Raw genomic sequence first — 27509 nt, forward strand, 5'->3', positions numbered from 1 at the left:
TTGAATGAGGCTGTAACTCTGAATCAGCGGGTGTTTTCGACAACGTGTGTGACGAGAATACATACGGATGCAGCTGTGCAAGATAGGTGATGGCCCACACCAGGTACATCGATACCATGGACAGGATCAAAGTTGATCGCCAAACACTGAAGCATGCGTTAGAACACGCACATCTGGTTTGGGAGAAGACTCACGACTGGTTGTCTCCTTTTGGTGCAAAGACGTAAGCTGCGACACTTGCAACGGCAACGACGATGGCGACAAGAACAATAATCCACCTGCACAGCTGTTAGCAGACGAAAGAGAAGGAGTCTGTGAGCATATACCCGCTCATGACATTCGACTTGTCTTCGCTGTGGACTGAAGGCAGCGCCGTGATACGGGAGCGCGGGGGATCAGGGGCAGGCAGGCAGACCCTCGCTACGCTCTATGCGGCCTGGCAGCCAATTGCACCCCGGGATCAGTTGGACAACCAGTCAGCAGTAAAGTGCTCCACCAAGGCAATCCCTCGATTCTTCCACCTTCAGTCTTCAATCTTCAATCATGCTTAGATTCGGTGTCCGCGCTGCTCTCCGTCAACAGTCCCGCGCCCTTGTGCGTAACGAGTCTACTACCACCAAGGCTGCTGAGGCTGCCAAGGACACCGCCTCGAAGGCTCAGGATGCTGCTCAGAAGGCTCAGGAACAGGCAAAGGCTCTTGGTGTCAAGGCAACTGCCTTCGTCGGATCTGCATCTAGCCAGGCGAGCGGTTTCGTCGGCAAGGTTCTGTGTAAGTGGATAGCCGTTCGGCCGGTACGCTGTGATCGTGTCATATTAATTCTTTTGCGCAGCCTTCAAGGACCCTGTCCTTTACTGGGGCAAGGTCGGTGGTGAGATTGCCAAGCAGGTCTACACTAAGGAGAAGATGAGCCCTCCCAACGTCGTCGAGGCTCAGTCTGCCGTCCAGAACGTTTTGACCCAGCTCCGCAACCCGGAAACCTTCAAGAACGCTTCTCAGCAAGATTACATTAAGTGGGTTGTTTACGCAATTGAGTTGATGGGTTTCTTCGCTGTTGGTGAGATGATCGGTCGCAGAAACATGGTCGGTTATGATGTGCCTGGATTGAAGGAAGAGCACCATCATTAGAGTGTAACAAAAGAGATCGAGAGGATCATAGTGAAAAGATACGAAATTGAACCATTGGGCTGTTATATATCTAGCACGTACTCAGTCTGCTTCGTCTCCCTCATGGTCGCTAGCAGTGACAACTTCCTGCTGCGGCGCCTTCTTTTTCTTCGAATTCTCGATAATGTCCTTTTTATGCGCACGCTTTTCCTTGAAAACCTTGGGTTGTGTGGATATATTCCTTCGGTCAACAGGCTTCTTCTTCAACTTCTTTCTGGCTTCCTGGCTGGGCTTCTTGAGCTTCAAGAGCCAATCTTCCACTTCACAACCAGACTGCCTCATGACGTTGACAATTGACTTCAAGTACTCGGCATCATCCTTCGTAAAATACGTGACGGCTTCACCACGACGACCGGCACGTCCAGTACGGCCGATCCTGTGGACATAAGATTGCACTGACTGGGGAAAATCATAATTGATGACCAAGTTGACTCCCTTGAAGTCAATACCACGAGCCATGACGTCTGTAGCGATCAGAATCCAAATTTGGCCTTCACGAAACTTGTCAATGACAGCATCTCTTTGAGCCTTTGTCCGCTCTCCGTGAATTACGTCGACATTCAATCCATCATACACCAACTCATGGAACAATGCCTTTGCACGCTCGATGCTTTGCACAAACACCAAGCAAGGGGGCTTAAGACCACCGGTCTGCACGAGATTGCGAATGGCTATGAGTTTTCCCTGTTCATTTCCAGCATACACAAGTTTTTGGTCAATGGTCTCAGCGGCAGCCTCCTTTGAACCAATGATAACACGGACTGGATCCTTCATGACGGTGTTCGCAAGCTGTTCGATGGACGATGGCAGAGTTGCAGAGAACAGTGCCTTCTGCAACGCCGGTGACGAGCATGCAGCTAGAATCTCATCTGTCTGCTCCAGAAAACCCAGTTCAAACAACTTGTCCGCTTCGTCCATGATGAGGTGTCGTACATTGCTGAGATCGATGGACTCCTGCTGCAGAGCATGAACCAAACGCAACGGTGTGGAGATCAAGATATCAAACTTCTGTCGCAGTTCAGGGGCTTGTGCCTGTGTAGCCGCCGTAGCCTTCGTCAACATGCAAACCTTCATTCCCCTTCCCTCGGTCAGCTTCTTGACCTCGTTGTAGATCTGTTGCGCCAACTCGCGTGTTGGAGAGATGATTAAAGCACGGAAGCCCGCAGACTCATGCGCCTTCAAATCCTGAACCATAGGCAACACGAACGCAAGTGTTTTACCACTTCCAGTTGGGGCGATGGCAAGCAAATCGCGTTTGTGCAAAAGAATAGGGATGGCCTGCATCTGAATGGGTGTAGGCTTGTTGAAGTTATACTTGTCCAGATTTCGTTTAAGAAACGAACGAAGTTCGAACCGAGAAAGAAGGTCGGAGAATGATGCAAAAGGATATGGAACGTCGGTACCTGTGACCTTGATGCGATTTGCTTTTCGGTGAGCGTTGGCTTCCTCGGCGGTGGTGATTGTCGTCAACGACCCGTTTGCTGCGTGGTCATCGTTATGGTTTCGCTTTCGCTTCTTGGATAGTGACCCTTCATCCGCCGTAACAGAGGCAGATGGCTGGGTTGCAGCTGTATGGAAGAAGTCGAGCTCTCTTTCGATGTCCTTCTCCGCTCGTGCAGCCTCGGCAGGATCCCTACGTGCAGGTTGTGCGTTGAACAGTTCGTGATCCCTAGCAAACTTGCCGTTCTTCTTGAATGAAGCACCGGCCCCGAGCAACCTGAAAGCATCCATCCTTGTCGTTCTGCTTGACGCCGTTTTCCTGGGTTTTTTTCCAAAGTACACCGGTAGCCAGACGCCCCTCACGTGCCGTGTATCTTGGAGCAGGTGCTGCATCCCACTCCGTCCTCTGGTACAATGAGAACATCCGTTGTGTTTCTTTCAAAAATCTTCTGGTTTCATGTCTATCATTCAAGTCGCACTCCGCAGTCGAGCAGGCTTACGTCAACTATCGATAAGACGTACGTAAGTACGTACAGTACAGAACGATACGTTCGCCCCAGATCGGTAGGATACCTGAAAACATAAGCCGCACCCACCGCCAACTGGTTTCCGTTGAAGCTTACGCGAAGCTTGAGTATCCAGCAATTCTTCCGACATTTGCATATCCATCGCTCCTGATTGTCGTGGTACTTTCTATATTTGCATTTCTGACGTTAACACCGACGCCTATGGCATCTGTCCCACCCCGAGCTGCGTCCTCGACGAGCTCAGGCATGTTTCCCCTTTCCTTTGGCGAATCGTTTTCCCAGTGGTGGGCAACCTCGAAGTCTGCTCCCCGTTCTTCCGAGCATGCGATTCTGGCCACGCTCCCTTTCTTTCCAGGATCGGACGGGGTACGAAAGGCGACCTCATCGCAAGTTAAACTAAGCGGCCACAAGCAGCGTTATGTCAACGAATTTGCTATAGAGCACGTCAATGGTTCTGAGTCCAACTCGAGCTCAATGGTGCTTCTGCATGGATATGGAGCAGGTCTTGGACTGTTCTACAGGAATTTTGACGATCTGTCAAAGTCGCCGGACTGGAAGCTATATGCATTGGATCTTCTTGGAATGGGAAATAGCGGTAGACCGCCGTTCAAAATACGCTCCAAGGACTCTCAGGCGAAGCTAGATGAAGCAGAAGCTTTCTTCACGGACGCTCTAGAAGAATGGCGTCAAGAAAGGAAATTGGAGAAATTCACGCTGGCTGCGCATTCACTTGGAGGTTACTTGGGCGTCTCGTACGCTCTGAAATATCCTGAGAGAGTTGAAAAATTGATTCTTATATCTCCAGTGGGAATACCGGAAGATCCATATGCAATGGCTTCAACTCCCCCGACGGTGGATTCTGACGTCGATGCAGCGCCGCCTGCTGGTGACGAAGTAGATGCGTTGCCGGCTAGGTCGTCTTCATCAACAAACACTCCAAAGAGGCCGTATCCTAATTGGTTGACTTTTCTCTGGGAACGAAACTTTTCACCTTTCATGTTCGTACGACATGCTGGGCCCTTGGGCCCGAAGGTTATGAGCGCTTGGACACATCGCAGGTTTGCGTCTTTGCCTTCTGATCAGCAATCTCTTCTGCACACCTATATGTATAACGTCTTTCGCGGCCGCGGTTCTGGCGAATATGCCCTGGGCGTTTTGCTTGCACCAGGAGCTTATGCCAGACGACCGCTCCTGCATCGGGTGTCACAACTTAAGTGTCCTACGCTCTGGATGTACGGGAGTCATGATTGGATGGATGCTAATGCGGGTCGTGAAGCAGCGGCCATCATGCAGAGGCAAGGCGTCAAGGCTGAACATGTTGTTGTACCACGTAGTGGTCATCACATCTACCTGGATAATCCAGAAGGCTTCAATCGCGCGGTGTTGAAGTTCAGGGATGGACCTTGATTCTGAAGTAGCTGGTCAGCTTCCAGGTACGAGTAGCCATTGCTACTCATGCTTATGCGAATATACATAGAAACCTACATTTAGGGATACGTACGAGCTTGTCATTGAGCTGCAGAGCACTAGCGCTTCCCTTGCGATACACCATTCACACGGGTACGGTTGGCCCACCACACTAGGTATGATCTTCCCCCATACATTTGCCTACGTCCCACATGTCCCTCCCTACAAACGTGAAATTCTATTGGGGTAAGTATTGGGCTTACATGCTCGTGTAATGGAGCACACACGCTTGAAAGTGCATCATCCCAGCTCCTGTACATCAAAAGCTGAAGCCGTTTCACTCCCAAAAGTATCCTTATGCCCCCTTCCGCCGAGTTTGACGGTCCATGCCTACGGAGTCATCGCTCGCGTAATCTATCGGGCCCCTTGTGATGACCGCTCGAGCGCTCGAGCAATGAACGCATCCTAAATTGCACCGGCCCAACCCAGCCGCGCACAGCGGAATCAGGAGAGGTTCACGTCCTCATCGTCTGTTGAACCTTGACGGCACAACAATCAACCATGAGAGAGGTGACCAGCAGCTGGATCGACAAGGCTTTTGCTTTCCGGTACGGTATACGCGTATGGCTACACAACAACTGCGCCATGTCAGATATTGTGTTCCGAGACACCTTCTAAGTCCTCGACAGCGATAGCATCCGAAACAACTCCACTTGCTATACCCGTGGCCCAAAAAAGTCGGCGTGAGGGCCGGCGAGGAAGCTGGTAAAGTTAGAAGTTGGAAATTCGCTGAAACGATTTAAAAAACCGTCTTATTTAAAGCCAATAAAGACATGTTTAAGAGGACAACTCCCTAACTACTGTATTCGCGGGGGTCCTTCCTGAGTGCCCCACCGGTAACACCCCCCTCCTCACCCTCGCAAGTAAACCTCAATGCCTTGTATGACCCCCCTTAACATCATACAGGTCCTTCACCCTCTGGGGCATCGATTCAATGAGCTTCCGGAGGTATTTGAGCGGAATCTTTTCCCATTCCTCCAACGTCCACTCCCAAAGTTCATCGAGGTCTTTTGCAACCGCAGCTTGCTTTTCCAGACGTTTGAAGATCAGGCACCACAAGTCCTCAATGGGGTTCATATCAGGTGAGTATGCCAGCCAGGCTAGGACTCTGTATCCTTCCCTTTCATAGGATTCTTTGCAGTCGGGCGTGTGAAACTTGGCGTCGTTGTCATGCTGGATTGTGAGATTGATGTCGGCTTCTCTGAACTCCCGAAGCTTGGGAAGTAGAAAGTCTTCAACGAAGTCACGCATCACGAACTTGTCGACCGTTGGAACCTGCGAACGAGCGAGTTTTCTGGCCCCCCACCAGCACATTCCACCAAACACGGAGATACTCCCACCACCAGAATGCATCCGAGGAATGAATTCATTCTCCCTAGGAGGATCTGAGGACGTCCAGAACAAGGGCTGTTGCGGTAGGAGGCTGTCTTCCACCAATGGTTAGTGATATCCTCCAATGTCTTCTCTTGACAAGACACTGCTCCTCAATCTTCTCCTTTGGGATTTGGGCTTTTGTGAGGGCCACAATCTGAGCACGACGGTATGGTCTCTCTTCATGCAAAAGCTCGCTGTATGGGATGTCTTCTATGTTGAGATCTGGCATGTTGGGTGTGAGGGTTTGAGAACACAGTGCTCTGCAGATAACCTTATTCCCAGATATGACACCGCCAAGTAGTCTCTCTATCTCCTTCAATTTTGGCAAGTTAGAATTTCTACGCTCGTCGCGGTCGACTTTTTTCAGCTGCACAGACCTACCTCAGCTTTCAAAACCAGACAAGACAAACGAGGTCGGACTGTCTACGACGCATTTATGCCCATGCAAACCCGCATTCACCTCATAATCACACTGGAATATATGCTGAGATCATGTAGAGGCACCTGCTTCCATGAAGTGCCCACGATCCGGCATCTGAGTAAGGCTCGGGTGATCTCAGCGCTTCTGTGGATCACTCTCATCTACCAAGAACTTCCCCTACGCCGTCAGACAGACTTGTTCGGCCATATGATCCACACAGCACCTAAGTTGTCCGCACACCTTACATATAAACCCCCGGTACATCTTACAAGTCTCCGTCCGACAGCTGTACCATCCGCTAGAATGCCAACAAACACAATGATGTAATTACTACTATCACTGCCATAATAAACCGAATGCAGCCATAACCTAGCGGCATGTGCTCGTGGATTCACTTACTCGTATGAAGTAGTCTCGAAAACCGGAAGCAAAATTACACGAGCGCCAGGTTCGTAGGGTATCGAAATCCTATGCTACTAACAAGATATTCTGGGATTCCCATACCTTCTCAAGTCGTAGGGCAGGATACGCTACAAAGTGAAAAATCAAGGATTAAACACGATTTCTTTTAGGCAAGTGTATAATCCATGTCAGAAGGGTGGATTAGTCCAGGATTACAGAAGGATTACACACGTCATCGCGGATTACTATCCTGGCAGAAAGAACAGAATCGTGGATCAGGATCCCTGACATTATCATGGATTAATTGTCATGGATTACTGCCAAAGAAAGAATTGCAGCAAATTACCTCAGAAATTGCGAAAATAACACCTATATGCCTTGAGCTATTGAAGGCTTGCCCTAAACAACTCTCTGTATACGTTTATTTCAGAGGTGCCTCCTATATAAGCATGATCAACATACATCCCTACAAAGTGAAATAGGATGAAATCCGTAAGCATGTGGATCCCATATCAGGGTATGGAACCTAGGACGTTAAGACAAGGGAAAATATGGACCCTATAGTTTACGCCGTGGAATTATCCCATACTCGAATGCTATACCAATTTGGATTATGGAATTTTCCCATACTAGAGCTCCATACTCAGCTCCAACAAGGAATTTTTCCATACTCGAACTCTATACTTGATCTCCACACTGTACTCCAGTATGGGATCTTCCCAGAACAAATCTATACCACCAAGAAGATATTCCGGGGTTCCCATACCTTTTCATGTCATAGGGCATAACTTGGATAACGGGACCCCAATCGCCCTTTCAAACAGCTTATGCCATGATTTCATTCGGTATGATCCACGGTACAAATCGGTATAATCCATGATATGATTTTGGATAATCCAAAACAAGATTGGGCTTAATCCCCGGGGTTGCCAAGCAATATCACAGAAGTAAATCGTGGAGAGATTCACGGTCATTCATACCCTTCCTTGCTTTAACTTTGCTGCTCAAGTATACAAGTCGAGACTCAAGGATTTTCGGAAATTCTCAAAGAGATCTTAGGGCCCTCCAGGTTGTATATACACTTTCCTGCACAGCCAGAATACACCACCTGAACTCTTCTATAGTGAAGTCGTGCTGTTTGCAATACCCTTCGTTGGTGTAACGGACGATCCTCTCGGTCAGGGCGGGTTAGTAAAAACCGATGAGTAGTCGTTTTACTGTTGCTGTCAACAAAGTGCGGTGTGTCAGAATATCCATGCATATTCTCCTCCTCGTTTTCATCTGACCCAGGAGTTCTTTGATTACCCTCCCCAGCCTCTGTGCATTTTGCAAGCTGAGTACTGCTGCTGCTCCTAGGCCCGGGATGTGGTGGCAGACTGGTAGAATAATGGCAGTGGCTCACGGATTGCTTGTTTTGCCTTACGTGGACGTCCACGTTTGCCCTTTCGGTTGATGATGTGGACAACATTTGCGGCGGGAGTGTCATGAACCGAAGAACTACTTCGAGTTTCGCGACAACCCGAGAAAAGAACTACTTCGAGTTTTGCAATCAACCCGAGACTCGATTTGTCTCGGGTCCTATCATGGCTCATCTTATCTTCACTCCTCTCGTTCAAGATCTTGTTCTCGGCGCCACCGAGTTAACTAAATGTGGAACGCCACCGAGCAAGGGTCTAGACCCTCATCCGGAAAACTGTATATAAGGAAAGGCCCTATGCCTTCCTTTAGAGCTTCACTGGTTAACTCAATAAATTCGTCTCTCTATTCGAATAAGTAATTCAGTCATCTCGTCACACCTCGTCTAACTCGTCAGATCTCGTCCCGAAGTACTTGCAGTATCCCTTCTCGTCTCGACCGCATTACAGGGAGGGGAAGGTGTGCGTCCTTTCTCCAAGGCACTCTGGACCTCAAGGTTATATATCTTGCGGATTTTGCGGCACCTATAGTCATTCTTGGACCTGATACAAGATATGATCATATCACGGCACTCTTCTTCAGGGAAATGAGGATAAGCCTTCTGCACCTAAGGTACATGACATGTCACACGTTAGTTGAGTAAATACAAGTGACAAGGCAGTGGAAGACATACAGCGGCAATGCAGTTGTCTTGAGTGACTCATGTGTAGTAGGAAAATGGTATCACTGAGTCATAGTCAACATCATTTTTCAGAAACTGAGGAAGACATTGGCATAGAACAACCCTTCCAACAGATGGAAGGTTTCAACGTCGGCCCTGCTTCAGATGCATTTGATGTGGATGTTCTTGAGGAAGAAGAAAGCGAGCAAGAAGACACATTTGAGGATGACCCAGACGTGGAGATGGAGGAGAAGGGTTTCCCATACAACAGCTGGGCCCGCTTCAACCATCTCAACTCAAGAAAACTCCCTGTTCAACTGCTTGCTATCCAGACAAAGCATGGGATATCTGACGCTGCCACTCACGCAATTTTCGAAGTTCTGAGGAACTTTCTATCAGATCTGGCTGTTAGCAATTGCATACCTACAATAGAAGACATCAAGAAGTTGACCTTAGAACAAACCAAACATTACCTCTTGGAGTTGACTGGGATCAAACCAAAAGTATATGATCGATGTGTCAACAACCACCTTGCTTACACGGACAAGTATCATAACTTGGATAAATGCCTGGTACCTGACTGCTATGAGCCACGATACAACTCGCACGGCAAGGCCAGAGCGAGATATACCGTGTTGCCACTTGCTCACAGTTTGTGTCTCTTGTATGCAGATCCTAATCTCGCACGTATCCTCCAGACATATGGCCCTAAAGTGCGGGATTGGCAGGGTGTGCAAGGGAGTCCATTCAGCGGTGTTAGAGCATTCATGATGGAGAACTTATCGCTGACTTACGGGAGAAGGTTCCTGGGTTTCTGTCAGACAAGCGGGAGGTATTACTCCAACTTACCCTTGACGGGGTGCAAGTTCTCAAACAAAAAGGACGCAAAGTGTGGCCAATAGTCCTCTTGAATCTCATCCTTCCTTAGGAGGATTTTGTCAAAAAGGAGAATATGATCCCATACGCCATTGTGCCAGGGTAGAAGCCGCCCTTATTGATGGACTCATTCTTGCAACCTCTCATTGATCAACTCCACAATCTTTTACATACTGGTGGGGTGGTGAAGGCCTGGGATGCACACGGGCATGAAGACTTCCAGCTTTATGCACATATGGCGACTGTAACAGGTGATACTCCTGCAATATCCACCATCATGGGTCTCCGTGGTCATAACGCCATGGTGCCGTGTCGGTTCTGCAAGGTAGTTGGGTCTCCCTACAGACACAGTGGTAATAGGACAACATATTATGATCCCCTACCCCACCCTTCGGCTCCTTTGGTTCAGGATAACCCAAATCCTACCAACCCCGTCCCAACCAGTTACCGCACTGCTCGTCTGCCCATGAGGAATGATCGCGACCACAGATATGACATGCAGCGCTCAATGAACAGTGAGGAGTATGCAAAAACAGTATGGTATCAACACGCGCCGCAAACCCATCCTTTCAGAGCTTGAAACAATTGATTTTCCAAGGTCTTTTCCCATCAACATCATGCACCTTACCTACCAAGGCCCAGTCCTGATCATGGTAGAGCATTGGGAAGGTACGCTTTTCAAGGATGAGGACTTGGCAGAACCCTGGGTCCAGAACTGGGAGGAGTTCGGAAAATCACTTGCAGACGCAGCGAAAACAACTCTATTGGCATATGGTAGGGCTCGAAGGATATCTCAAAGGACCGAAAACTTTACGAAGCAGAAGATTGGTCGAACCTCCTAACATTTTTCTCGCTTCCATTGTTACATGCAGAATTTGGACACGAGGGACGTGACCCACGATACAAAGCTTGGTGCAAGCTTGTTCTTGCCATTCATATAGCCATGAGCTTCACAGTGACCAAAGACGACCTTCACAGTGCCAACACACATATCACACACTTTGTCATTTGGTATTATGCAACATTCTATTGGAATAAACAGGAGCGGCTGCCTGCCTGCCGGTATACAGATGATGTCAAGGTACACGGCATACGTTGGTCGTGCATCAAATTGGATCAGCTCCGTGAGGTCATTGGATGCAAGCGATCTCGGAGAGATATTGAGTTTGAGCGAAGATGCAATTTCGATATTGCTTACGTTCAGCTTGCTGATCAGTTTACGAATTGGAGTTTGAGGTCTTTTACGGAACGGTGGAATTCTATTGGGAAACCGTTTTCAGAGAACAGAGATATTTCCTTGTCTATGTCAAACAGAAGGAGGTGGTTGACAAGGACAGTGTTTTGATGACGAAGAGGACGGGAAGGACAGAGTGGGTTGATGTGTCTAACAGTCGAGGAGCTACGGGGGGGATTAAGGTGGAGGGGAAGGAATATATCATTGATCATGGGCGATTGGTGGACTTGCTAGCCTTGCGCAGCTTGTGAATGAAAGTTAAGTTGCAGTGAAGAGCATAAGTTGCTTGTGAATCTCTTTTTTTTATTGATGTAGGATATCTTATTCTCCTGGAACGAATATCATTCCAAGTCAAATAAGGTATTCATGTAGCGTGAATTGGAATTCCACTCTTCTTAAATACTTTCCCACTTTATTTGTGTTATTGGTACAGTTGAATAACTTATTCGATTGCTTTTGCTGAAAGTGGAATATGTTATTCCATATTTGTGCAATCACGAATCAGGTATTCGTGATAGTCGAATTCGGGGGGCTCGTAGGGGAAGGATCAGCATCGGACGACGTAGGGGAGTTGAAGGAATTTGGGGACGACGTTCGAGTTGAGTAGCCATCAGCATACACTCGGAAATCTCGATCCCTTGCAACACTACCCTTTCATATTGATAAGTAAACGGCGCCTTGCATGCGAGTGTGAATAAGGGTTGTATGCGAGCGACCTCCCAACAAACCGTTTTGAGCTAGTCACGATCGTTCAATGCATCCATGGCCAGTTGTTATGCTCGTGGAAACTCCATGAGCGATTGAACCGTATAGCCACGCCCGGCCAGACTATGGAAATGCTACTCTGAGAATGGTTTGTGCTGAGGAACTCCCATACTACTAAGAAAAAGCTTGGGATTTCCATACTTTCCGTCGTGGAATTTTCTCATATCCCCTCAGCTGCAGAGTATGGGATTTTTGCGGACTCAAATTCAATACTCAACCCTACAAAGTGAACAATCATGGATTAAATACGATTTCTCTTAGGCAAGCGCGTAATCCACGTCAAAATCATGGACTAGCCTGGGATTAAATACGGATGATGCAGAGCATCATGGATTACCATCCTAGCAGATCTCCCGGACAAAATTGTGGATTACAATCCCCGACAGTGTCATTGTATAAACCTGGTAAGAAGGTCATGGAGTACCATCCCAGGTAAAATCATGGATCACTGCCAAGGAAAAAGTCGCAACAATAATACCTCAGAGATTCCAAACATAAAACCTGTATGTTTAAAGATATTAAGGCTTGCTAACACAACCGTCTTGATGTATTTAGCCCACAGCAGCCTGCTGCTGAATATAGACATGATCAACCTACATGATGTCATATGATGTCATGTAGGTGCCTTGTAGGGACCATGATTTGATCACCCCCGCCTATTATGGTTTAGCACATGGCTGTGTTTTGGCTCTGCTGAAAGATGATAATATTAACCAGTGGACGCCCGCGCTCTTCAAAATTTTCGAAAATTCTAAGTCCCCACATCTCGTTCAGCAGTAACGATGCCAGTCATGGATGAGATTGATTGTTTGTACATCACTGAGTTTGTTCCAACATCCTGAGTTATAGCACCATTGTTATTGCTACTGTAATTCTGCTAGAAAACTCAAGCTACAACATTCTTACCTGGTAATTTCGCTTTTTTCCCCAATGATACTGCATTTTCTTACCATTTTTCCAGTGCCTGGCTTGACCATATCCAGGATTATGCTAACAAGCTTGTGAATTATGCTGAACAAGATTGTGGATTATGCGGGATCACATCATACATCATGCGGAATGCAATCGTGGTTTGGTTCCGGAAATCCATAATACATCGTGAATTAATCCTTGCTTCTCACAATCGTAGCTATCTTGGGTGGACGTGGAGTACGCACTTGCCTAATAGGATTCGGGCCTAATGCACGATTTGTACTATTGTAGGACAATAATTGTCTATAAGTTAATCTGACTGTTTCTTACCGAGCCTTGACTACCCCTATTGATCTACATTGGCTGCTGCGACGTTTTTGTTCGGTAGTGGGGGTAGTCAAACCTCTGTAAGAAATAATTACTTAAATCTCAACCGCGCAGTTGTCATGGTTTTTTGAAGGTGCTCGAGCAAGGTCGTAAAGCAATCGCTTAGAAAACATTCGCCTACGGACGAACGCTCAATTGTGAACTTTCTGCAGGTATCACTCAGGGTCTGCGCATGATCCGCGTGGCCACGTAGCTCAACCTGCCTCGTGGCAAACTCACCACCATGGATATTCACGTGAGCGGGAGTAACCGCACGCCGAAAAAATAATATGTCTATGTTTTATAAGGGTTGATCAGACCTTAGCGTATTATGCCCTGGATTATAATCTAATTCGCTGTAAATTTTGCAGAGGTTTGACTACCCCCAATGATTGATCATAATATTATCAAGGATTATCCCAAGCATTATCGTGGATCATACCGAAGTTAACCACATCATCAGTGCACGTGGTATCTAAAGACATCCTGTATCTTACGGAATCGGTTCCTGGGGTTTACAGGATCGATACCATGAATTATACTCAAACCATCGAGGATTATGCCAAATACCATCATGGATTACAGGTGTCTGTGTGGGTTCATCACCTAACGTGATCGCAGGGCAAAGCATCCCTCATCCGACTTATATGCAATGCATATATATATGTCACCACTGAGTATTTACAGTTAGTTCACAGCCGCGTGCTGTATTGTTGCGGCGCTGTAAAGCGTACATATAGCTGATGGGTTCTGATCATTCCACACCCCTCAATCTTCATACCACACCCCGGCGCACTCACAATTTCAAAGATATCTCAACAGCCATTGAACTTGGGAATACGGTAAGAGCGTAGAGAGATAGAGAGTACCTTTCTGAATATCCTGATACCTTTAACTCGCAGATTTCACTCCACCAGCTGCTGTACTCTGCCAAATACTGCTGAGATGTGATGTGCAGATTTATGCATATATGCGCTGTGCCACACCAGCCGCAGCGCCGGGCTGAGAGGTGAGAAACAGTTGGTATCTTCTCTCAGGAACCTTCAAATCCGAATATGAAGGTGGGAACGGATTCAGGGGACTTTTATCAGTCTATATACTCTCTACCCTCCGAGATCCGATTTGCGGTTGGCGAGATATTCTGAGTTTTTTGTTGGCGCTGGGGTGTGAAATGAAGAAAATGGGGTGTGGAATGATCAAGACCCTAGCTGATTTCAAATTTTGGTTGCATTGAAAAGGGGACGTTTGAAATCTATCATTTGCCGCCATTTTTAATTGTCCTCCCGTACGTAAGCCGTGGGTGCCAATAATTTCCCGTTCCTTAATGTTCTTACCCACCGTCGCCAGGCATATGACGTGAAGTGGTAAAGATCTCAAATATTGTAGGTCAGCATGCTGCTAATTGTAGATGGGATAGTCGTAGCGAACGACGCAAGCTTCTATCCCTACCAGGTAGCTAGCTATACAAACACATTTACGTTGTGCTCTTTCTCACGGTGGTCGGCGGCCGCATCCTGCCTAGCTATCTCAGCCCCTGTAACGTTGACCTGAACGCCGGCGAAACCGTGGATGTCCATGTAGATACTCGACGGCGCTGCCTGGATCCGACACCAGTTCCCTTCGCCAAATGACCAGCGGAGAACACTGTATTCAGGGGCGACTATCGGCACATGAAGAGCAGTTTCATAGTCCGGATAACCGACAACAGCAGATTCGAAAGGCAGTATCCGATCATGACATAGAATTCCTTGCGGAAGTTTCTATAAAGGGTTTAAGGAGCAATGAAGAGAGGCAGATCATATGGTAGGGACTTGAGTCTCATTGCGAAGGTCTTGCTGAGCGATGGGGTGAAGGCCTCTCCTGGCTGGTGTCCGCGACGAAGACCGCCTCCTGCGTCCATCGTGGATAGACCTGCCGCCTCATAAGGACGAGGCCCAGGTTGCACTGGACACAGATAGATCATTTGTCTTTGTCAGGGAAGGTAAGCACCAGCGTTTTCCTAGATGATATGCTCATTTCCTTGCAGCATGGAGCAGAAAAAGAATCCGCAGCATGAAGGTGAAACTGAACGACTTGATTATCGAGGTTCTACGACGTCATCCGATTCTGTCATATTTTCAAGTCAGTAAAGAAGTGTTTGGTCTTTTTCGCAGGTCACTCATACGGAATATAGGGGTTCCATGATATCTGCCAAGAGCTTCTTCTCACGCTGGACCTCCCCACAGCGGTCCTTACAGCGGAATACATTGCACTACACAATATTAGAGGTCAAAACAATCCCCATACCCTCTATTCGTGCTAATATAAATTCACAGACACTATGTTGCCCTCTATTGAACCCACTCTTAGTTACCTACGTTTACTACCTTCTCTCCTGCTCAAAGTAGATGATGAAGTCGGCCGACATCTTGGTACAATCCAGCCTTTTTATGCGTTACCATTCTTCCTGACTTGGTTCGCTCATGATATGCGGAACCGAGAGGCACTCATGCGTCTGTTTGACTTGTTCATCCCGACGCATCCCTGCATGCCTGTTTACATGATTGCCGCGGTACGTATTCCAAGATACCTTGATTCCTCCTTTTAACAGAACACAGACTATATTGTGCCGCAGAGAACTTCTGCTTGATATATCAGAAAGTGAACCTGAAACTCTGCACTCAGAGCTAGGGAAACTGCCTTTACCTTTTCCAACCGAAGATTTGATACACCAGGCGGTGAAGATGTTCAATCAACACCCTCCAAGCACATTGGATGGGTACGCAGGCACGCCTCGGTCATACTGCTTAAAAACATTCACGCTAAGCGGAAGGACGTTGAGTCATGGCGACGAGCTGCTTGATAAAGCTACAAGGGAAGGGATGGCCATGGAAGAGCCGATGCATCGGAAGAGTCACGAAGCTGGTATGCAAAACCGATATATGGTCATAGCGGGTCTACTCGGTCTGGCTACTATGATGTTCGGAGTCTATGGACGAAGAGTATTTGAATGGTAGAATCTCAATGCTCCTCTGATGCAGTACTCCATACGCCGTACCGATAGTGACACTAATAAAACCCAATGGGGACGTGCCCCATGCAAAACAAAGTCAACAACGCTAATATACTTATCGGTCCCTTCTCGATCTGAACCGTTTTAACCACGACATTGTTTTTGGATACTTTTCAAAAAGCTCATCATACATTGCTCCTTCCTTGCCGTCGTGTCCTCTCAAATTTCTTGACACAGCTTCTTTCAGTTTTTGACCGGTTCCAGAGTATGCACAGAATTCAACATGTGTATAGCCGGCGGGTATGGTACCGGCCTTCATGTCAGCATGATTTTCGTTGTAGGCTGCGTTGCCATCAATCAACTTCTCTTCAACAATGCGTAAAGCAAGGTGTAACCGTCCCGATTCCGTATACAACGTGACGAGAGTGTTCCACACAGCAGCGTCAAAAGCATATCCGTCCTGAAGCAAACCTGCACATACTTCATCGACTTTATCGTAAGCGCGTTGGTCGCGCAGAGACTGGAGATATACGAGTAACGGCTCACACAAATGTCGCGAGTTCCGTATGGTTGCTGTATCCAGCTCTATGCCTTCCGAGGTTATCTTGATAGTACGCGATAACTCATGCGCCCGAGCTCTGACCAGCTTCCACAAGCGTTCCACCATCTCGTAAGAGTTACCACGGTAATATGACAGCATCAGAGTTGCCAACATCTGCAAGTCTGGCAGTGCGCCAACAACGTCGATGAATCGATCGAAAACTTGCCGTGCAGCAGTAGAGCCATATAAAGCACCATTTCTCTTCAGTACTGGCATGAACAAGAAGGGAGGAACTGAGGTTCGAGGAGCATATTTAGAGGTAAGATCCAGCCTGTCCTGGCGCGCGATAATCTCCTCCAGCAAGTCATTTGCACGCCGAAGACCACTAGGACCACCTCTTGAAAGGTATAACTGCATCACAACCGTGTACGTGAGGAAAGTTGGCTGCACACCATCGTCCAACATCTGCTCATATACTTCTGAACAACTTTGAGTGTCGTGTTGCTTGAGATAAGCGATCATCAACGTCGTGTAATGATACGCATTTGGCTTAATTCGATCTGACGCCCGCATGCGTCTCAGGCAGTCCTCAGCTACCCCCATCTCATGCATTGCGCAGTGTGCTTGTATTATCATATTATACGTCTCGGCATCCGGCCGAAGTTCAGCATCACGCATGGCATCAAAAGTGGCTAGCACTTTGGCAAACTTCTTCTGGATCATCCAACCTTTCATCATTATATTATGATGCGCCACGTTCCTCTTCACACCGTAGGACTCTGAGATCGCCCGGAAGAAGTCATCAGCTCCCTTCATGTCTCCCACTTCAACATATGCATTCAGGAGAGCGCCAACATCAGTAGCGTCCGGTTTCAGACGAAGGCCTTGTTGCATCCATTCGAAACACATGACAGCACCATCGATGTCCTTCCTTCTGGCAAAAAGAGCCACCATGGAAGAAAAGACGTGGTTGTTCGGAACAACACCAGCAGCGACCATGGTTTCAAGACTTTTGATAGCCATAGCTAAGTCGCCCGTTTGAGAATATACATTCAAAACCATATGATGCAGAACGATGCTATCTTTGATTCCGTGACGCTGCGCTATATCAGACCATTTCTTCACCTGGTCGACTTCCAATCGCATCATCCTCGCGAACATCAGTGCCGCAAAGATGTATTCATTCGGCTCCCGTCCCGATTCTTTGAATTGGTTATACAGAGCTTCAACCAAGTCAACTAGACCATATCGTGCAAGACTCATCATGATGATTGAATAAGATCTAATTCCCGGTTGTATATCGGAGATACCGTCAAATAATTGCTGCATGCTCCGAAAATCATGTAACTGATCGTACACACGCAACATGACGTTTACCGTCACTTGGTTTGGCTTGTGCTTTTCGATTGCAAGCATATCATTGTACAGCGACACAGCCAAACGTGGGAGATCGGCCTTGCTCAACGCAGCGATCGTAGCTGTGTATTCCAAAACACCAACCACCGAGCCTGCCTGGCGCACCAGCTTCAGCAAATCATTAGCAAACAATGCTGCAGGTTTGTCCGCCTGGTTTGCGTGATACAGGATAACCTCTCGGGCAACATGCCTATGCCAGCGATCCAAGCCATTTGTCGTCGTCTTCATGAAGTTCTTTATGTTTTCGGTGGCCCATTCCGACAACTTTTGCCAACCATTGAATAAAGCACTATAAAATGCATTCCTTTGGACTGGCCAGGAGCCTAATGATGCATCGTAGGTCTTACGCCAAATCTTAGCGACCATATCAAACTGCCTGCTTTTCTTCAACGAAAACAGGAGACTTTCAGCACCACCATGCATCCACCACTTACCTCCCATACTTACCAGTCTATCGAAAACCGTACATGCCTCCTCTAGTCGATCCAGTCTGCACAATGCACGGATCTTGTAAGAGATATCGGTCACTGTCAAGTCACTTTCGGGGAAGTCCGCCAACACATGCAAGTTTCGAAAAGCAAAACGACGCTGGCCCATCTCGAAGATGTCCTCTTCCTGGGTACCGACCTCCGCGAGATTATCATAGTACTCCAGCAAACTCTTACGAACGTTGGCATCAAGAGTCCCCCGAGGGAGGTACCGGTACATATACCATATATCCACATTATGCTCAGGCTTGCCGTCTTTCAGGAGGCTGATGAGAGGTATGGTTGCCTGTTCACGGGGCAACACTATCCGATCACCTGTGCCAAGCCCAATTTGCGGGTTGATCGGAGAGGACGGCACATCCAGGTATATGAGGTACGCCAAAGCATCCCACCGTGGCGTGTCGTCATGCGGAATAACACAATCAACTTCGTCCAGAATAGATGAGTCCTCAGTGTTATTCAGCGCATCGAAGGATACAGCCGTCGTGTATCGACGTAGTGACCGCACATTGTTTCCTCCGGGTCTCCAGCATTTTCTTCGTGTGATATGATGGCGAGAAGCTGCAGGAGCGACAAGATCGAATACTGGCGGAAGCGTCTTTGATAACCGGATTGCAGCTTGCTCCAAGCGCATGCCAATCCTTGTCATGCCTTTTCCGGTATTTTCGTTTGCCCCACCTAGCAAACGAGTTAGAGATACAGTTGCGGAGGACGACCGAGCATAGCTAACCTCACTGCATTCACACGATACGATGGCTTTGACTGGTATCCCGTCCGAGACGACGTACAAGGTATTTCGCGGCGACAGTTCTTCTTTTCCAAGTACGTCGCCTCTGGATATCGAGCTCCCCCTGAAGTCCACGTGACCCGCCAGCTTTCTGGCTCAACGCTCGCCCAGCTGTTGCTAAAAATAGACAACCTTAGAAGAACGACATGGCAAGACCAGGAGACGCTCGAGAATCCAAAGGAAACGTTAACAGCACCAGTCGCGGGGGCAGGGGCGGCAGGGGAGCTCGGGGCGGCGGCCGAGGAGGAGGTCGTGGACGAGGCCGTGGCGGGTTTCGAGTAGGAAAGCCTTTACCAGAGGGAGCATACACCGGAAAAGGTACACCCATGAGTTCGAGTACCGTAGCTTTCTGCTAACCGGGAATATCGCAGCCGACAAGTTGAAGGCGAATCTCATTCACAAGGCAAAAGTGAAGAAGCAGTATGCAAAGACACTGCAGAAGGAATCCGACAACGGTTCTCTTACCTCCTATTACCAGCGATTGCTTGAAGAAGCAGACACAAGCACTGGGTCTGTCACGCCCAGACAGAAGACTACAAATAATAATGCGACGGTTTGGGATGCGGGGAGCAAGGACGACGACAACTCATACGGGGATGATAAGACTGAAGTCGAAGACGAACAGGCCCAACGTTCGGGATCAGAGGAAGCATACGATTTGGATGCATCATCGAGCGAAGACGATATAGTCAGCAACGACATTGGTTTGGAGACTCTGGATGAAGCCTCTCATCATGTGCGTCCGCGTCCGCAAGCGTCACAAACACTGTTCCGACAAGAAACTGCCGGCCCTCAAGTTCATCCTTCTCGCCGTCATAAACCATCGCCTTTTCAGCGCGCCGAGTCTCATGCGGACCGCGTACGACGTGAACGCGAGGAACGTGAGAGCGAGGTCCAGGAGCAGGAGAAAGCAAAGAAAAACAAGCTGGAAGCTAGGCAGAACAGGAAAGCTGCTATGAGCGCGAAGACTAGGAAGGGACAGCCTCTCATGAAAAGTCGCATGGAGGGACTATTGGATAAGGTAAAAAAGGTGATGCAATAGATGTATTAGCCTTCATTAGGATATTTACTGCTGAATCTATCCCCAAAGCCTGCTTAACAAGCCCCCCTTCTTCGCTGGAACACCCTCTTCTTTATGCTGCGCAGACGGTGGCTCTTCCTCCAAACCCTGTGCCGTCTCGTAGCCGATATAGTTATATGCAATGTCAAAGAACACAGGCTTGACAGGTACCGCTTGGAATTTAGGTGGCAATTCCACCAGTCTACCGAGATCCAACGGCACTGACAGGTCGGGGTATTCGTTCAGAGCATAGATTAACGCATTCGGTTCCGCGGCTTCGGTCGGCGCCTTAAGGACGTTCATAGTCAAGAGAGCGCGAGTTCGCGAAACCTCACTAACAAGTTTGCAGACCAGATTATTCACGTCGGCGGCGGTGACGGAGACGTAATCGGCTTCCACAGATACAGAAAGCGGCCCACTTGCCCGACGGGCATATGACAGGGCACGAAGGAATAAAGCCAACGCATTCTTGTATTCATCCTGCACGGCCCAACTTCTCGCTAGAAAGCCCGCTCTTTGAGCCTTGAAATAGGAGAGTTTTGCTTCGAGTTCTGCGCAGAAATCTTGGTCGGCAGCAACACCGGGCAGATCGAAGATGCTGATGAGCGACTGCAATATAGAGTCATAAAGCTTGATAAGGTCGCGGTACACCGATGTTGTTGTGGGCGGTCGACGATCATCAATACGGGATAAAAGAGCAGCGGCCAACAAAAGATCCCGGCGAATACGCGTAGTGATCTCGCTGTAGTTCACATAAGTGTAAGTGATTTGTAATGCCTGCATTTTCTCTTGGTCCTGTGCACCCTGTTCCTCCTCGGAGATAGCCTTTTGCGTCGCGTCGGACGCATCCGCCCACGCAGCCAAGACATCATCGAAAGAACGGGTAGCGAGTGCTTCAGATCCTTCAGACGCGTTTCGGATGTCCTGGACCCTAAGGAGGGATACAGCAATAGCAGGATCCGAAACAGGTGCAACGTAACCCCTCCACGACACTTGTTCAATAACAGCTGACAGCTCCTCGGTCTGTTTGTCCAGAGCAGAAGGATCAAGCTTCTTCAAGACCTCAACCACGCGCGCATCCTTTCTAACATATTCCCTAGTCAAGGAGGAGATGTCACGGTCCTGTCCCTGAGACGTTTGGTATGCACAATATCGGATCGAGGGATCCGTACCAGCGGCAGCATCCTTGAAAAGATCATTCTCCACACCCGCGTCCAGAAGATTCCAGGCAACCCTAGCAACGGAAACTTGCTCCAAACACTGTTCCCAAGCTCTCTTCTCGAAGTGCCACTGCCCAGCAAAGCTTGCAGCATATGCTATGGCATCGAGCTGAGTAGCTGCGTCCGCTCCGATCTCGGGCGAAGCAAGGACCGCAGCAAGATCTCGGGCGTATTGTGCAGCTTTGGCAAGCCGGCGGACGCAATGCTGATGTCGAACGTTATTTTCATCCTGCTCAGAAACTGCCTTGATTTCCAATGCTTGCGCCCAAGCGCGCTCAGCGTTGAATAAAAGTATCTCGAGGTAACGTTGGTCTTTGGCCTCTTCAGCGGTGACTTTCTTTTCAGAATACTTGCCCCCTTTTTGGACGATCTTCAGCGCCTTGCGCAGACGGTAGACATTGCGCGAACACCACTCTCTGTACTTTTCGTGGTCTTGAAAGCGCAAACCGTGAGTATTACGAGCCTCGGTAACGAGCGCCAGAGCAGAGAAACGGGCCATTGTCAAACCAGGCTGGTTGACGTCCACTGCATCAGTCGCGACGGGATTCATTGTAAGGACAGCCCGCGGAAGCTTTGATCGTTGACAGCTGTTACGAGAGTTGGACGTCGACGTGGTACGGTGTACAGGCCCAGGCGCCCGGGGGAGTAGCACACGTGACTGATGGGGGTAAAATCATCGGAGCTGACGTCCTTTCTTACTTTCTGAAACATAAAAATGGGTTATCAGTCTTTGCTTTGGCTCCAGCTACAGCTGTAAGAAGGCGACGCCGGTCTTGTTCGCCGTTGCTTAAAGCTGCGCAAAAGTGCATCGCATCTTGCAATTGTGCTGCACGTGACGTAGACCCGACTTCAAGTACGACGAGGACATGGACCGTACCAGCTGGTAGCATACATCACCAACAAACCGTCAGAACGACAGAACTACTGACCGACCGACCGACTTGCTCACTGCTGACTGCTATTGAGTGCCTTCCACCCAGCTCTCTTCCAGTGTATGCCGTCTTTTACCTGCTCTTGTCCTCCCAATACTCCCACAACCGAGCAACCATCACCTCTTTTCCCGCGTCAACATCGCTGTCACAACGAGACGCCGGCTGCTGACGGCCTACTAGCCTTCGAGGGCCCCGCGGGCTCTGAGGAGGCTACAAGGAAGGCCCTGCTTTGGCTAGAACAGAGACTGTATAGCATGCCTATCGTCCGCGGGTTCGATGTCAGCGATGACTCCAACGTCGAGGGGGACCATGTCGAAAAACCACACGAGCTGCCTGCGATGCATGCTCGGAATGATTTGATATCTAGGATCAAGGCTGAGCAGGTTACGAGAACAAGATCAAGATCACCTGACCGACATGCAACCATCTCTCCTCCGGAACATGTTCAACAGCCGTTCTCGGACCCCCTACCAGAGCGCGAGCACTATCGACGTCCATCACAGTATTTGTCGACGACACCGCCACTGTCTCGACCTCAGCATACAGTCGTATCGCCCTCATTCCAGCATCGATCGTCCATTTCGCAATATTACCCGAAACCACCGACGTCTCCTCTGGTACATGCTACCACGTCTGCCTATGGTTCTGAAGGTTCCGACCCGATAGACATTGGTTCATCAGCGGATACGTTTGAACTAGGCTCGCCTCGGTTGCCCTATCACTCCTCACATCGGCCTTCGCATAGCTATCGGCCGCATTCGTTGGTCGGTAGTTTGGGCTTCTCATATAGCGCAAGCCCCGGTAATGGCCTTCCTATGGCGAGGTCTGGACGGAGGACAAGTGCAACTGCTTTGAACCACCACCATGAATTATTCGGCAGTTTCGTTGGTTCATACGAGGAAAGCATCTTGAGTGGTCGCATGTCGACCTTGCCATCGAAGCCATTAAATTTCATTGCACAAATCGGTGTCCTTGGGCTGGGCAAATGCAAAAGCTCACTTCGGTGCCCGCCACATGTTACCATACCATTCCCAGCCTACTTCTACACTGTCCCCGAATGTGAAGGCCCAAGCCCTTACGTAGGGCAGGTTGATATCGAGGCGGCTTTGACCGACAAGAAAAAGTTCCCAGGGGGCTACAGAATTCCTCCGAGAGGCCAACTTCAGATTGTGATCAAGAACGCTAATAACACTGCAGTGAAGCTATTTTTGGTGCCGTACGATGTTACGGACATGCCGCCGGGCACGAGAACGTTCCTCAGGCAGAAGCATTATTCCAAAACAAATCCGATTGATGATGCACTTGCGTCTTCATCTAACAATGCTTCACTGAAACCGGACCAAGACAAAGAGACGTTGAGGTACGCGTTGCATTTGCATATATGCTCTCCATCCAAGGACAAGTTTTACCTTTACAAGAATATACGCGTTGTTTTCGCAAATCGCGTTCCCGACGGAAAGGAAAAACTCCGAGTTGAAGTGCAATACTCCCAACCAAAGTACACGAAATGGGTTCAAGGAGATTACGGGAAACGAGTGGGCTTGATGAAGGAGCTTCAAGAACGAAATAGACCGGTGCTACACGTCGACACGAAGGGTGCAAACTGCGAGAGCAATTCCCCTGCCGACATGGGTTGGAGCAACTACTCTCCTACAAGAGTTGTTCCCTCACCTACAAGTGCGACGACCGGACGAAGCACGCCTGAAAGTATGTTGGCTGTGAAGCTGAAGGGGTTGGATGTTGGTTCTGGTGTGGATGAACAATCGAGATAACGGACATCTTATGGGTTGTCAAGTCGGATAGTTTTGGAGTCTTCGAAGTTTTGCAATCGGCGCTACGGTGTTTCTGCTCTACAGTGGGTTCTTGGATTCTTGGGTTGGAAATAATATATTAGGTATCAGTATTCTTCGGGCCAGCTGCTCACCGGCCAACCGGCGCCGGCCGCGGCGGCTAGTGACATGAACTTGACGACCTGCGTGTCTAAAAATGCGCTTTGTCGGTTGCCTGACCGTTTTCATATCCACCATAAAGTCGAACCAATACGAACTCCTTCCAGTTAGTCACTTGAAAGGGCATCATTCAGAATATCTCTGATCCTTTGCTCGAACCCAGAATGCATCTTGCGGATCTCATGCACAAGAGGCTTGACCGGTTCACCGTGCTTTCCAACTTCGTTAAGCTTCTTCATCTTCTGACGCCGGCGACGTTCTGCTTCTACAGGGTCTGCCTCCTCCAAAGCCTGCTCCCTTGCCATAGTGGTGGCATCGGCTTCATCCTCGCCGTAAGCAAGTTCCTCCACATCGGCCTCATCCAATCCGAAATCCGAGGCCTTGATTCGGCTCGTGGGAACTGTGCCATCGTCCATAGCAGCGAGCTTTGCACGAAGACGGGCTTCTCGCCACAGCTTCCTATCACCATTCCATTGAATAAGGGTATCAACTTCTTGCAGAGCCTTCTGCCTGTCGATATCCTCTGTGAACAAAAGAGCCAAGTCAATTCGTTGAGGGAACCCCTCACGCAGGAGCATCAAAATCAACTCGATCCATCGCATTAGGGCATCGAACAAGCCCTCCGTGTCATGCTTATGTACCTGATGCACGAAACGGTAGAAACTTTCTTGATGACGTGCACACAGGTCGATAAAGGACTGAACAAGCCTATTCGGATCCGTCGCAAGGTCCTGACTTTCCGCTTGCTCGACAACTTTGATCAAATCGTCCATGAATGCCGAAAAGTCCGAGATCGAATTATGGATGCTCGCGGCTTTGTACACCTTTGCCAAAGGTTCATAGAAGATGCTGAAGATGTCCTTAAGAAGTGCACCCGTGACACCCTCGAAAAGCAACTCATTAAGCCTTTGCTTGTCGGTCAGACGTACTTCCAATCTCAATAACTGAATTAACCAAGCATACAGTTTCGCATTCTCGTCACTCTCCTGGACTTCAACGTCGTCCACGCGCTCACAGTCCACGGCTTCGTTCCATGCAACATAAGCCATAAGTACCCGCTGCATCTGAACAGAATTCAGAGGAGCGCCAATATTGCTCCGCATAACCGCGATCATCAAATCAACATCATCTGCGACAGCTTCAGCCCTCACGTACTCTTGTAACTCAGGAGCAGCTTCGGCGAAAAGCTTGAGCTTTGTGCAGATCGCCGAATCACCAATTTTGCTCTGCAAGATATTGATGGATTTCTTGATTTCGCCTATATCCTCAGACAGGGACATCGAGAAAATCCGTTGCATAAGAGACTGTACGAGAATATCTGTTAGTATAAGTATTGGCATGAAAGAAACATAGGTACCACCTTTTGCCCGAAAGGTGTAGCCAAGAAAAGGTCCAAAATTCCCCTCATCATGGCCATCGGATTGGAAAAGCGGATGATGTTTTTCAGTACCATGTAGGGCATCAGCCCATGCACTCTCTTCGCTGTTGCGAATGTTTCGCTTGAATTGTCTTGAGCGACAAAAAGATGGTAGATAGTAGCCGCGACCTCGATCCTGGCCCATTCGACGACCTTCTGGTATTCTTCCGGTAGCTCAGCAATAGTATCCTTTTCCTTGATTGCCCTAAAAACCCGCGAAAGTCCATCGCGTTGTACCAGATCCTTCTTGAAGGTTGACATATGGGCGTCTAATTCACGAGCACGAGCCTGAGCAACTTGTGTGAACTTCGACAGCTCGGTAGTACGTAGCACGTCGAGCTCCGCCCGTCGAGCCTCGTCTTCAATATCATCTGGGGTAAGATGAATTGGATCGGCGGTAAGAAACATGATCAAATTTGTCGATCTCACAATCTGAGGGTCATGAACCAATGCTCGGATAAATGCGCGCAAGGTCAGCCTGTTCTTCTCTCTAGGGATGATTGAGGATTCGGGTGCGCTTTGAATCCCCGGTGAAGGCGGCGGGGTGGTTTCATTGCTGGAAGAGGAGTTGATGGATGCATTGTCATCCTTCGAAGTACCGTCGCGCCTAGTTGAGGTCGCCGTTTTGTTCTTTTGAGGAAGACGTGGTATCTCTTTCCCAGGGAACTCTTCGGTCAATTCTTTGTGCAGACGACAGAAGTCACCATAGCGATGAGCCGTTATGACATCCGATTGCGAGGGACGCGATGTCCTGACCAAGAAGTAGGCGTGTGTTTGCTTCCTCAGGTGTCTTCTCTCCTTCTCCATACGTACGGCACACACGTTAACCTTGAACCCTTGGGTTCCGCTTGCATGGTCCTTCGCCCACTTTCCATTCGAGTTTTTCTCAGCTTCCAGCACCGAGATACCTTCCTCTTGGCCACTTGCCGTCTTGAGCCCAGCATTCATCATGATACCGATCATCTTTTCCAGTTTGGAGCCCATCATTCTGCGCTTAGTATCCTCCTCACGATCGTCTGTAGTCGAAATGTTCTTCTTCAGAAAGGCTTCATAGAAGGCCTGGACTTTGCCACCCCAGAATTCCTCCTGGTTCACTTTCTTCAGGAACGGGAAGGTTTGTACGTAACGCGTGAACACAAAACGTAGAATTGGCGTCGGGCACTGCGATGGATCAACAAGCGCTGAGGAGCGAAACGGAGGCCCAAACGAGGACAACGCTGCCGGCGATGACAGGAGCGCAATCTCATCTTCAAGTTGCTGCGAAAGGAGTTCCTTTTTCAGATAGTGCTCTGCTCAAGTCAGCAAGTGCGGCATTCAATTGAGGGAGAAGCTTACGCTGACGGGCAGTGAGATCCAGGTGATCCATGAGCGGAAGCCCAAAAAGCTCAGCTGCGAATCCGATTGCAATCGTTGAAGATGATTATAGGGAAGAATGCTCGAATTGAGAACACTGCTGATGGACGGGGTGATTGAAGAAGGGTGTGTGTGATATGATCTGGTGTTCAGGGATGTGCCAAGGACAGCTGCCCTGGAGGTGTATGCGCATGTATGCCCTGTTGCCGGCGGCCGTCCGTTACCGTTGCTGTACCCCATACAAGTGACATCAGCAGCGTAGTCATGCCACGGAATGTATATCGGACTGATTTAACAGATGTTTGAGTACCCGTATCTACGTTTCTAA

At 48.7% G+C, this 27509-nt stretch overlaps 13 protein-coding genes across 13 annotated transcripts; 7 read left to right on the forward strand and 6 right to left on the reverse strand.

Annotated features, from left to right (window-relative positions):
- Nucleotides 1–543: 543 nt before the first annotated feature.
- Nucleotides 544–1126, forward strand: SAICODRAFT_23493 (uncharacterized protein; the record flags this gene model as incomplete). The annotated part of the gene is made up of 2 exons (XM_019166696.1): nucleotides 544–769; nucleotides 831–1126. The coding sequence occupies 2 exons, from the start codon at nucleotides 544–546 to the stop codon at nucleotides 1124–1126; spliced, it is 522 nt and encodes a 173-aa protein (XP_019026566.1).
- Nucleotides 1116–2902, reverse strand: SAICODRAFT_64075 (DEAD-domain-containing protein). The gene is made up of 2 exons (XM_019170040.1): nucleotides 2711–2902; nucleotides 1116–2611 (listed from the first exon to the last, which is right to left on the reverse strand). The coding sequence occupies exons 1-2, from the start codon at nucleotides 2894–2896 to the stop codon at nucleotides 1208–1210; spliced, it is 1590 nt and encodes a 529-aa protein (XP_019026567.1). The 5' UTR covers nucleotides 2897–2902; the 3' UTR covers nucleotides 1116–1207.
- A 476-nt stretch (nucleotides 2903–3378) lies between these two features.
- SAICODRAFT_53022 (alpha/beta-hydrolase) lies at nucleotides 3379–4539 on the forward strand (the record flags this gene model as incomplete). The annotated part of the gene is made up of 1 exon (XM_019169191.1): nucleotides 3379–4539. One exon carries the CDS (start codon nucleotides 3379–3381, stop codon nucleotides 4537–4539), a length of 1161 nt encoding a protein of 386 aa, XP_019026568.1.
- An 851-nt stretch (nucleotides 4540–5390) lies between these two features.
- SAICODRAFT_29043 (uncharacterized protein) lies at nucleotides 5391–5710 on the reverse strand. Its single transcript, XM_019167300.1, has one exon. The coding sequence runs from the start codon at nucleotides 5674–5676 to the stop codon at nucleotides 5470–5472; it is 207 nt and encodes a 68-aa protein (XP_019026569.1). The 5' UTR covers nucleotides 5677–5710; the 3' UTR covers nucleotides 5391–5469.
- Nucleotides 5711–5722: 12 nt separating this feature from the next.
- Nucleotides 5723–6055, reverse strand: SAICODRAFT_29045 (uncharacterized protein; the record flags this gene model as incomplete). Its single annotated transcript, XM_019167301.1, has 1 exon — nucleotides 5723–6055. A coding segment is annotated over exon 1 (230 nt), but the record flags the coding sequence as incomplete, so codon positions are not given.
- Nucleotides 6056–8929: 2874 nt separating this feature from the next.
- On the forward strand, nucleotides 8930–9775 carry SAICODRAFT_23496 (uncharacterized protein; the record flags this gene model as incomplete). Its single annotated transcript, XM_019166697.1, has 1 exon — nucleotides 8930–9775. One exon carries the CDS (start codon nucleotides 8930–8932, stop codon nucleotides 9773–9775), a length of 846 nt encoding a protein of 281 aa, XP_019026571.1.
- Nucleotides 9776–10026: 251 nt separating this feature from the next.
- Nucleotides 10027–10591, forward strand: SAICODRAFT_23497 (uncharacterized protein; the record flags this gene model as incomplete). The annotated part of the gene is made up of 2 exons (XM_019166698.1): nucleotides 10027–10264; nucleotides 10323–10591. 2 exons carry the CDS (start codon nucleotides 10027–10029, stop codon nucleotides 10589–10591), a joined length of 507 nt encoding a protein of 168 aa, XP_019026572.1.
- Nucleotides 10592–14572: 3981 nt separating this feature from the next.
- On the forward strand, nucleotides 14573–16078 carry SAICODRAFT_185478 (uncharacterized protein). Its single transcript, XM_019165972.1, has 5 exons — nucleotides 14573–14804; nucleotides 15128–15147; nucleotides 15200–15293; nucleotides 15342–15577; nucleotides 15624–16078. The coding sequence occupies exons 1-5, from the start codon at nucleotides 14654–14656 to the stop codon at nucleotides 16020–16022; spliced, it is 900 nt and encodes a 299-aa protein (XP_019026573.1). The 5' UTR covers nucleotides 14573–14653; the 3' UTR covers nucleotides 16023–16078.
- SAICODRAFT_29046 (uncharacterized protein) lies at nucleotides 15859–17682 on the reverse strand. Its single transcript, XM_019167302.1, has one exon. The coding sequence runs from the start codon at nucleotides 17619–17621 to the stop codon at nucleotides 16134–16136; it is 1488 nt and encodes a 495-aa protein (XP_019026574.1). The 5' UTR covers nucleotides 17622–17682; the 3' UTR covers nucleotides 15859–16133.
- Nucleotides 17683–19215: 1533 nt separating this feature from the next.
- SAICODRAFT_17208 (uncharacterized protein) lies at nucleotides 19216–20596 on the forward strand (the record flags this gene model as incomplete). Its single annotated transcript, XM_019165769.1, has 2 exons — nucleotides 19216–19285; nucleotides 19622–20596. The coding sequence occupies 2 exons, from the start codon at nucleotides 19216–19218 to the stop codon at nucleotides 20290–20292; spliced, it is 741 nt and encodes a 246-aa protein (XP_019026575.1). The 3' UTR covers nucleotides 20293–20596.
- Nucleotides 20329–22080, reverse strand: SAICODRAFT_23499 (uncharacterized protein; the record flags this gene model as incomplete). The annotated part of the gene is made up of 1 exon (XM_019166699.1): nucleotides 20329–22080. The coding sequence occupies one exon, from the start codon at nucleotides 22078–22080 to the stop codon at nucleotides 20329–20331; it is 1752 nt and encodes a 583-aa protein (XP_019026576.1).
- Nucleotides 22081–22524: 444 nt separating this feature from the next.
- Nucleotides 22525–24234, forward strand: SAICODRAFT_23500 (uncharacterized protein; the record flags this gene model as incomplete). The annotated part of the gene is made up of 1 exon (XM_019166700.1): nucleotides 22525–24234. The coding sequence occupies one exon, from the start codon at nucleotides 22525–22527 to the stop codon at nucleotides 24232–24234; it is 1710 nt and encodes a 569-aa protein (XP_019026577.1).
- A 284-nt stretch (nucleotides 24235–24518) lies between these two features.
- SAICODRAFT_23501 (uncharacterized protein) lies at nucleotides 24519–27194 on the reverse strand (the record flags this gene model as incomplete). The annotated part of the gene is made up of 3 exons (XM_019166701.1): nucleotides 24519–25715; nucleotides 25769–27117; nucleotides 27164–27194. The coding sequence occupies 3 exons, from the start codon at nucleotides 27192–27194 to the stop codon at nucleotides 24519–24521; spliced, it is 2577 nt and encodes an 858-aa protein (XP_019026578.1).
- Between the last annotated feature and the right edge of the window lie 315 nt (nucleotides 27195–27509).

This window comes from Saitoella complicata (assembly GCF_001661265.1).
Source record: "Saitoella complicata NRRL Y-17804 unplaced genomic scaffold SAICOscaffold_3, whole genome shotgun sequence".
Taxonomy (NCBI): domain Eukaryota; kingdom Fungi; phylum Ascomycota; class Saitoellomycetes; order Saitoellales; family Saitoellaceae; genus Saitoella; species Saitoella complicata.

Bases quoted from the DNA above. Each gene is read 5' to 3' on its own strand.
- SAICODRAFT_29043 (XM_019167300.1), bottom strand. From the start codon at position 5,676: ATGAACCCCATTGAGGACTTGTGGTGCCTGATCTTCAAACGTCTGGAA.
- SAICODRAFT_185478 (XM_019165972.1), top strand. From the start codon at position 14,654: ATGACCAGCGGAGAACACTGTATTCAGGGGCGACTATCGGCACATGAA. The intron at 14,805-15,127 runs GCAATGAAGAGA...TACGACGTCATC, and splicing joins TTCTATAAAGGGTTTAAGGA to CGATTCTGTCATATTTTCAA. The intron at 15,294-15,341 runs GTCAAAACAATC...ATAAATTCACAG, and splicing joins TGCACTACACAATATTAGAG to ACACTATGTTGCCCTCTATT.
- SAICODRAFT_29046 (XM_019167302.1), bottom strand. From the start codon at position 17,621: ATGGTTTTGAATGTATATTCTCAAACGGGCGACTTAGCTATGGCTATC.
- SAICODRAFT_64075 (XM_019170040.1), bottom strand. From the start codon at position 2,896: ATGGATGCTTTCAGGTTGCTCGGGGCCGGTGCTTCATTCAAGAAGAAC. The intron at 2,612-2,710 runs GTTACGGCGGAT...ACCACCGCCGAG, and splicing joins CAACCCAGCCATCTGCCTCT to GAAGCCAACGCTCACCGAAA.